At 40.5% G+C, this 9925-nt stretch overlaps 1 protein-coding gene across 1 annotated transcript; it reads left to right on the top strand.

The window, feature by feature from the left end:
* Positions 1 to 1167: 1167 nt before the first annotated feature.
* On the top strand, positions 1168 to 8108 carry MRPL15 (mitochondrial ribosomal protein L15). The gene is made up of 5 exons (XM_055318309.1): positions 1168 to 1346; positions 2670 to 2824; positions 3607 to 3772; positions 7015 to 7138; positions 7576 to 8108. Exons 1-5 carry the CDS (start codon positions 1239 to 1241, stop codon positions 7911 to 7913), a joined length of 891 nt encoding a protein of 296 aa, XP_055174284.1. The 5' UTR covers positions 1168 to 1238; the 3' UTR covers positions 7914 to 8108.
* Positions 8109 to 9925: the final 1817 nt, after the last annotated feature.

Genomic DNA, 9925 nt, shown 5'->3' with positions numbered 1-9925 from the left:
AGGCTAACTAATGCATCTCCTCTGACACACACGGAGCCCTCCATACAGCTCCTAAAATGATTAAATAAGTGCAGTTATCTCAGGGGTTGGGTCAGGGCATTATCTCATAGATACACAGGGAAGAGGACACATAGTTCGAGTCTTATTCACAGGTTGGTATAAGCCGGCATTTTATTTATTTTATATTTTATCTTATTTTATTTTATTTTATTTTATTTTATTTTTTTTATTTATTTTATTTTATTTTATATTTTATTTTATTTATTTATTTTATTTATTTTATTTTATTTATTTTATTTTATTATTAATATTTTATTTATTGATTCATGAGAGACCAGAGAGAGAGGCAGAGACAGGCAGAGGGAGAAGCAGGCTCCCCTCCCCTTCCGGGAGCCCGAGGTCACGCCCTGAGCTGAAGGCCCATGCTCAGCCGCCGAGCCACCCAGGCGTCCCTAAGCAGGTGTTTAAAAAAAAAATTTTTTTTAGAAGATGTAGAGACAGAGAGCACGCGCGCTCAGGCGGGGCGAAGGGCAGAGAGAATCCCAAGCTGACTCTGCGCTGAGCAGGAGGAGGTTGGGGCGTGGGGGGGGGGGGGGAGCGGTGCGCAGCCCAGACTCCGAGATCTCGACCTGCGCCAAGCCCGCCAGTCCTGATGCTCGGGCTACGGAGCCACCCAGGTGCCCCTAGCTAGGCATTGTGAAAGCTAGACCTTGGCCATATTTTCGTATCTCACGGCGTGTTATTAAACGAAGCTCAAAATTAATGGTTTAGAGCTCAAGTTATTTTATTCCGGGGTCCAGACGGAGCTCGGAGAACACTCTGCCTCCTCAGGACAAGTCCCCACAACATGCTCGTAGGCCTAGCACTGACGCAGACTCCTACATTTTCAGCGTGTGCTTTTACGAAGGGGAGAAAACCGGGTCCGTTCAGAGACAGCTCAAGGAACGATCTCTAGCGAGGCTCACATCCCCAGGGAACTAAAAGCAAGAAGAGCGCAGCGCAGCACTAACAACACAACACTGCAGACTGCCCGAGCTACCGGGACACTCCCGCACCCCCCAAACCCCGCGCCCCTCGCACCCGCGCGTTCTCCCGCGCACCCGCGCGCCGCCGCACGACTGAAAGCTCAGAAGTTGCTGCGGTGCGACAGGGGCGGTGCCGCGGCCGTAAAGCGGCGCCGCGAGACCACGTGGGCTCCGCGGCGACCCGCGGCGCCCGTGGAGGGTGTTGGCCCTCCGATGGCGGGTCCCGTGCGGGGCGGCGGGGCAAGAACCCTGGACCTGCTCCGGGCCTTGCCCCGGGTGAGCTTGGCCAACCTAAAACCGAATCCAGGCTCCAGGAAACCGGTAAATGGCTGGAGGCGGTGCGGGGAAGCGTTGGGGACGGGCCGATGGAAGCGGCCGTTCGCTCCGCGTCCTTCGGGGACTCCTTTCCAGAAGGGGGTTGGGTGCCTTGTTCTCCATTGCACTGAAGAGCGTCTTCCCGTAGGGTCCTAGTTCTTAGTTTTATATCTTAAAGCACAATTATGTTAACTAGGGCGGAGGACTGAAGTCGCAGAAACTATAAAATGATTGTTTCTATCAAAAGTGTATTGAAGGGGCGCCTGGGTGCCTCAGAGGTGTATCGTGGGCCTCCGCCCAGGGCGTGACCCCGGGGGTCTCGGGATGAGTCACGCATCGGGTTCCGCGCCGGGAGGCTGCTTCTCTCTCTGCCGGTGTTTCGGCCTCTCTCTGGGTCTCCGGTGAATAAATAAATCTTAGGGAAAAAAGACACACGCAAAAAAAGCCCCCACAAAATATTTAAAGTGAAATACATTCCCTGGTATGTTTATTTTCATGGGAAAGATTCGAATTGATTGATTATGGTAGATGTCTCTTCTGCGAATCATGAATCCGCTAGGAAAGCTGCTTGTTGATATATTGGCATTTTATTTAATTTTTAAAGGGTTTATTTATTTATTTATTTACCGAATAATCGCTATACCTAATGTGGGCTCTAATTTACAACCCAGAGTCGCAGCCCCCCCCCCCCGCCCCCCCAACCAGCCAGTCGCGGGGACAAACTCCTTTAAAAAAATCACTTGCTTGCTTCTAGGAAGTAAGAGGAAGTTGATGTAAGAAAAATACTTTCGTTACTAATTAACGTTTCAATAACGTTATTTACTTGCATAACAATAATGTATTTACAATTCCAAAATAAAGGTTCTGGAATATCGTATAAACCTTGTTTGTTGGGGATGTTTGATTCTAGGATTTTTTCCCACTGCAGTCTATCATAGAATTTTTTTTTTGAAGATTTTATTTATTCATTCATGAGAGACAGAGAGACCAAAGACCCCAGGATCAGCCCTGAGCAGAAGGCAGAGGCTCAACCACTCAGTCCCCCAGGCATCCTGTATCATAGAACCTTTATCTCCATCCCATCCTTGGAACTTTGCCTTTAAACACAACTTGGGCTTTGGTTACAAGGATTTGCTACATCTTCAGAGGCAAAGATGCTAACCTAAAAGTAGGGATTAGAGTAAACAATGCTTGGCACAGAGTAGCGTTAGCTGGTACTGGTTAATTGGATAAATGAATGGCATCACAAAAAAATACACAGTGAAAAGATGAAATACGGTTTTTTAAAAATGTGCCTGCAGATCGTACAAAACTCTTTTCTGTCCTCAGGAAAGACGGCGAAGAGGTCGGAGAAGAGGTAGAAAATGTGGCCGAGGCCATAAAGGAGAGCGGCAGAGAGGAACCCGGCCCAGACTGGGCTTTGAGGGAGGCCAAACCCCATTTTACATTCGAATCCCAAAATACGGGTTTAATGAAGGTCATAGGTAAAGTTGCTTTGCTTTTTCAAGTAAAAATCCCTAATTTTCACTGACAATCACCTATAAAAATAGCTTGATAGAAATCGAAATTCACTTTGTTGTTTTTTTTTTTAAGATTTTTATTAAAAAATATATATTTTTATTTATTTATTAGAGACACACGGGGGGGGGGGGGGTTGTCCAGAGACACAGGCAGAGAGAGAAGCAGGCTCCATGCAGGGGAGCTGGATGTGGGATTCCGCCCTGGGCGGAAGGCGGTGCTAAACTGCTAAGCCACCAAGGCTGCCCTGAAATTCACTTTGAAGCCGACTTTTGTTGCCATTTCTCTGAACCATTTTTGTTAATGAAATTTAGGTGGGGGGGGGGCACCCAGACTTTGTATTCAAACCTGCAAAAGGAGATAATGACGCCTGCTCTTATGGTTGGTTAGAGGCTGAGCAATAATATATGTAAACATCTGGACAATTATAGTCATTCAGTAAAGGAAAACTATGCTTGTTACTTTGAGTTCCATTAATGCATCATTCGAATGAAGGGTTAAATTTTTGACAAATTTGTTTGAATGAGTAAGTAAATGCCTAGAGAGGCAGATTATTTTTAATGAAACGAAGTACTAGTTTTGTTTCATTAGCAAAAAGCAGTATTACGTGTTTCTGTTGTACTCAGGAGGGTTTTGTTACATTAGCTAAATCAGAGGAAAATACAGGACAAAGTTGTTTGAGTTGATTTGAAGAATTTACAGGAAGATAAGCTTAACTGAGTTTTCCAGTTGTTACTTTGTTTTGTAGCTTCAGACGCCAGTATCAGCCTTTGAGTCTCAATAGATTACAATATCTTATTGATTTGGGTCGAGTGGATCCTACTCAACCTATTGACCTAACTCAACTTGTCAATGGGAGAGGTGTGACCATCCAGCCACTTAAAAGGGATTATGGTGTCCAGCTGGTAGAGGAGGTAAGTGCGGATTAGATTTTTTAGTGCCTTATAGAAGACTACTTCTGATTTCCATATGATCAACACTCTGCCTTTTTATTTTTTTTTATTTTTTTATTTTTTTATTTATGATAGAGAGAGAGAGAGGCAGAGACATAGGCAGAGGGAGAAGCAGGCTCCACGCACTGGGAGCCCGAAGTGGGATTCGATCCCGCGTCTCCAGGATCGCGCCCTGGGCCAAAGGCAGGCGCCAAACCGCTGCGCCACCCAGGGATCCCACACTCTGCCTTTTTAATTTTTATTTCTTTTGAGTTGTCATATAACCATTGCGTAGCGGTCATTATGTCATACTCAGTTGTAGTTTGAGGAAATTGGCTTGCTGTATGGAGGGGCCTTTGTACTCTGGTTCTGGGGTGCTCTTCAGTGTATCCATTCAGCTTGCTCCCTCACTCCCTTTGGTTCTTTGCTCAAATGTCATATCTGGAAGCTCTTTTTTGATGTCCTTTTATAAAAGAATATTCGCCCTCCCCCCATAAGAGTCATCCTCTTGTCTGCTTTACCCTGCCCAAAGTTGTTTTTTTTTTAATATATGGACACCTGACCTTTATTACCAAGTAATGAATTTATTTTTTCACTCTTCACTATAATGTAAGTTCTTTGAGGACACGTACTTTGGTTCATTACTATGTTTGCAGTATTGGACATATTGATTCATGATAATTAGTAATGGAGAAAAGGAATGAATCAAATCCAATTCTAATTGCAGCAAAGAAGTTTTCTATTTATAAGAGTTTCATAAACAATTAAACTTGTTCATTAACACTTTTGTTTAATACCACTATGTAAGTAACTTAGTGTCCACTAGAGGGAAGCATGTGTTTATGGAAGAACCTTTTAAATTCCTTTGAAAAAGTGAACCTCGTAGGTAAAAGTTTTCCAAATAAAATGATTTGAAAAGAGAATACAAAATACACAATTAAGTCTCAATATTCTACTCTACGTATGTAAGGGAATACGCATGTAAATTAATAGGAAAAACTTGTGACTTTGTCAACCAATAAATGGCATATTGCAACAGTTTTCAGGCATGTGTCTATATTAAACTAGGAAAATAATCCTGAAAACTACACCAGGGCAACAGTTGAGTAGGTACAGTTAGTTACATGTCATTTGTAACTGTGTAAATTGGTTGACCTTCTCTGGATTTCAGATTTGCAATAAGTAGTGAATAGTAAGACTGTTTAATCCTTCAGCACAAAATTACCAATTTTGGAATATATGTTTTCGAGGAATAAAAAAATAAAAGAAGCCTAACTGATGTAAAGACATTCCTAAAAATACTAATAATATTGAAGATACTAGAACTAACTCTAATGCCCAACAATAGGGAAATGGTAGGGCAATCTGGAATAGTGATTAAAATTCATGAACAATATGGCAAGACTTTAAGTTTTTTTTTTTTTTTTTTTAAGACTGTTTACTCATGAGAGACACACACACAGAGAGAGAGAGAGAGGCAGAGACACAGGCAAGGGAGAAGCAGGCTCCATGCAAAGAGCCCAACGTGGAACCCAATCCCGGGTCTCCAGGATCACATCCTGGGCTGTAGGCGGCGCTAAAGCGCTGCGCCACCGGGGCTGCCCCTATTTTAAGATTTTATTTATTCGTGTGAGAGATAGAAGCAGAGACATAGGCAGAGGGAGACCAGAATCACGACCTGAGACAAAGGGAGACACTCAACAACTGAGCCCCAAGACCTTATTTTATTGAGTCAAAGGTGCATTGATTGCAAAAATGCAGATCAGTATCATAAATGGGAAAAAGTATGAGAAAATGTGTTGTAGAATTGATGGAATATTTTTGAAATATATTAAAACTTAATGATTAATGAAAGGAACTTGATTGGGAGCAAGCTTGTTTCAACCACACCAAAATAGCAAAAAAAAAATTCTATTACCACAAAAAGAATGGTAATAATACCACCTTTCAATTAGAATCTGTTTTGAAATTAAAGTAAAATGTAGTACATCCTAATAAAAGTGACCAAAAACAGAACTTTAGAAAGTTTAGTTCTGTTTTTTTTTTTTTAGTATTGGCTGTACTAGGGAAAAGTAGACTTCTATTTTTGTCCTTTTAGAGGCTATACTAAAATCAATAGTAAATGCAAAGTGAATCTCTGTTGTGTTCTTCTGCCTTTTCTTCTAGAGGGGGCTCATTCCTGCAAGGTCAGATACTATTGTGAAACTTATATATATGTATTTTTTATTTATGTATTCGAGAGAGAAAAAAATGTGTGAGTGCTCTGAGCAGGGAGCCTGAAGTGGGGCTTGATCCCAGGACCCAGGATCATGACCTGACCTGAGCCAAAGGCAGATGGTTAATTGACTAAGCCACCCAGGTGCCCCAGATTTCTTTTTTTAACATTTTATTTTTAAGTAATCTCTATACCCAACATGGGGCTTGAACTTAGAGCCAAGATCTAGAGTCACAGGCTTACTGACTGAACCAGCCAGGCGCCCCTGTTGTCAGATACTTTGTTCTTCCACTGGTTCCAGTCCACTTGTCCCCTCGTTAACAATCTCTTGGCCTTTTGCTGACTTAGGAATAAGGAAGATAAGGTTTTTTCCATCTCAATATGGCAGAATGTTGTGTTTAAGAACACAGGTGCTGTGACTAGTCTCCTTGAGTTAGAATCCTAGTTGTGTGAGGGGCACCTGGGTGGTGCAGGCAGTTAATCCTGTTCACTCTTGGTTTTGGCTTAGTTCCTGGTGTTGAGAGTTGTGGGATCGAGCCCTGTGTGAGGCTTGGCACTCAATGCAGAGTCTGCTTAAGACTCTCTCTCTCCCTCTCTGTAAAAAAAAACAAGTCTTAAAAAGAAAAAAGAATCCTAGTTGTGTGATCTTGACAAGTTACTTAATCTCTCTGTGCTTCGATGTCCCCATTTATGAAGTTGGTGCAGCAATAATTTTGTCATAGGGTTTTTAGGAGTTGTTACAGTCTACTATTAATGAAGTACTTATATCACTATTTACTAAAAATGTAAAATGAAAATGTAATGATCTCTGCTTACAGAGAATGAGAATTGGTAAAAAAAAAAGTGGTCTAAAAAATTGTTTGATAGAACCTCAAATCAGAGATATTTAGAGTTGGAACTACTGTTACATTATAAGCATTTTGGAGGAGAAAATGCAGTGTAAAAAGGCTTGCCATATTACTTTACTCTTAGGCTATCTACAAACAGGCTTTGCTTTGACGTATTACAGGGTGCTGACACCTTTAAGGCGAAAGTTAATATTGAAGTACAGTTGGCTTCAGAATTAGCCATTGCTGCAATTGAAAAAAATGGTGGTGTTGTTACTACAGCTTTCTATGATCCAAGAAGTCTAGGTAAGATGTCCTGCAGTCCCTTGCTTCCCCTGTTTGTCTTCCACTGGCTGCCATATGAGGATCTTAAAAGTCCTCATAGCTCTCTGACTTGGGGTTTGGACACCTTACTTTCTGTTTTAGAGTTTCCTGTTAATGGTGTGACTTCTAATATACCTCAAGCAATATATCATAAGGTTTTTTGTTTTTAAATATGGGGCTTACATATGATGTTAACCTATGTGTAGAAATTCACTAGAAATATCACTAGATAACTTTGATTTTCAGGGTGCAAATTTTTGAAAATGAAGTGTTTCCATTAAACCTATTTAATAAAAAGAAAGTTCTTGGAATGAAGTTCTCCTCTTGGTATACTTAAAAATTGATAATTAAAAGAAAATCATGTATTCATATAATGCATAACCATTATATGCTTCTTTTTTTATTTAAAAATTTTTCAGAAATTCTGTGCAAACCTGTTCCATTCTTTCTGCGTGGACAACCTATTCCAAAACGAATGCTTCCTCCTGAAGCACTGGTACCGTATTATACCGATGCAAAGAATCGTGGTTACCTGGCGGATCCTGCCAAATTTCCTGAAGCAAGACTTGAACTTGCCAAGAAGTATGGCTATATTTTACCTGATATCACTAAAGACGAGCTCTTCAAAATGCTTAGTACTCGAAAGGATCCAAGGCAGATTTTCTTTGGTCTTGCCCCTGGATGGGTGGTGAATATGACAGATAAGAAAATCCTAAAACCTACAGATGAGAATCTCCTCAAGTATTACAGCTCATGAATTCTCTTTCAAGAAAGCAGAGTTGTAAAAGAGTTCTGGAAGAAAAGGGACTGAAACATACATATTTCTCATGGTCTCATCTTGATTTGTGATTCTCTAGGTGTTGATGATAATTTCCCATGTAACCCTATTTTGATTTTTATCTAAAATTGAAATAAAAAATGCAATAAGCAATGGCTGCATAGAAGAACTGAATCTGTGCCTGTTCTCTCTCTGTTAAAGAAACAAAATCCCTGGTATTCTGCCAGAGGAAGATGATAACTTTTAGGGTATTTCTTGTTCGTTTTTTTCATAATCTTTTCATCCAGGTCTTGTGTTATCATTGTTGCAAATCAGAGTGATTGTGCAGGTGGAAAGAGATTGATTGCTAGGCCTGTTCGGTCAAGGTTAAAACAGTCACTAATGGTGGCCCATCTTAATAGCCCCAAGGAAGCTCTGCTATCCAGTGTTATACGGTGGAAAGCCTTCAACTCTGGATTATTAAGATGTGGGACATGAATTGAAAGTTTAAGACCAGTGAATAAGTAGTACAATATTTCCTAGCAAAACAAAAATTCTAAGTGCATTCATATTCTCAACTCATCTGATAGGAATAGGTAATGATTAAGCCATTAATCTTTTTCTTGAAGAAGGTAAATTTCTAACTGATATTTTGCTTATTTTGGAGATATTGGAGATCTTTGTTTTTCAGTCATTTTAAATGATTTTTGAAATCTTGTTCAGTGATTATATAACCCATAAAAACAACTGGTAGTATGAAAATAAACTCAGTTAATGTAAAAGATTCAGTATCAGTAAGCTTATTTAGCTTTGCAAATATGTATTGTATCTAAACCATTCAAAAGCTGATTTTATCCTGCTGCAATTAAATCTTGAATAATTTCATTATAATTTTGGAAAAATTAATTTTTCCAGGAAAAATAAAATTAATCCAGGCTGTTTATTTTCTTTAAATAAAAAATTTAAAAACCTAAATGATGCAGTATTTTAACTTTTCTACCTTCTATATTGCTGATCTGAGATTTTTTTTTAATTTGTTTTTATTGAAGTTCGATTTGCCAACATATAACACCCAGTGCTCATCCCATCAAGTGCCCTTCACAGTGCCCATCACCCAGTTACCCCAACCCCCTGCCCACCCACCTCCTCTTCTGCAGCCCTTTGTTCATTTCCAAGAGTTAGTCTCATGGTTTGTCTCCCTCTCTAATTTTTCCCACTCAGTTCCCCTCCTTTCCCTTACAAGCCCTTTCACTATTTCTTATGGTACGTGTATGAATGAAACCATATGATGATGGTCCTCTGATTGACTTAATTCACTCAGCATAATACCCTCTAGTTCCATCCATGTTGAAGCAAATGGTGGATATTCATCCTTTCTGAAGGCTGAGTAATATTCCATTGTATATATAGACCACATCTTTATCCATTCATCTGTTGATGGACATCGAGGTTCCTTCCACAGTTTGGCTGTTGTGGACATTGCTGCTATAAACATTGGGATGCAGGTGTCCCAGTGTTCCTCTGCATCTGTATCTTAGGGGTAAATCCCCAGCAGTGCAATTGCTGGGTCGTAGGGTAGCTCTATTTTTAACTCAGGAACCTCCACACAATTTTCTCGAGTGGCTGCACTAGTTCATTCCCACCAACAGTGCAAGAGGGTTCCCCTTTCTCCACATCCTCTCCATTTGTGGTTTCCTGTCTTGTTAATTTTCCCCATTCTCACTGGTGTGAGGTGGTATCTCATTGTGGTTTTGGTTTGTATTTCCCTGATGGCAAGTGATGCGGAGCATTTTCTCGTACTTGTTGGCCATGTCTATGTCTTCCTCTGTGAGATTTCTCTTCATGTCTTCTGCCCATTTCATGATTGGATTATTTGTTTCTTGGATGTTATGTTTTTTGTTTGTTTGTTTTGGATGTTGTGTTTAATAAGCTCTTACAGATACTGGATGCTAGCCCTTTATCTGATATGTTATTTGCAAATATCTTCTCCCATTCTGTAGGTTGTCTTTTAG

The sequence above is a fragment of the Nyctereutes procyonoides genome, unplaced genomic scaffold, assembly GCF_905146905.1.
Source record: "Nyctereutes procyonoides isolate TBG_1078 unplaced genomic scaffold, NYPRO_anot_genome, whole genome shotgun sequence".
Taxonomy (NCBI): Eukaryota; Metazoa; Chordata; class Mammalia; order Carnivora; family Canidae; genus Nyctereutes; species Nyctereutes procyonoides.
Note: the sequence above shows the minus strand (reverse complement) of the source record. Positions and strands in the feature narration are given on the sequence as shown.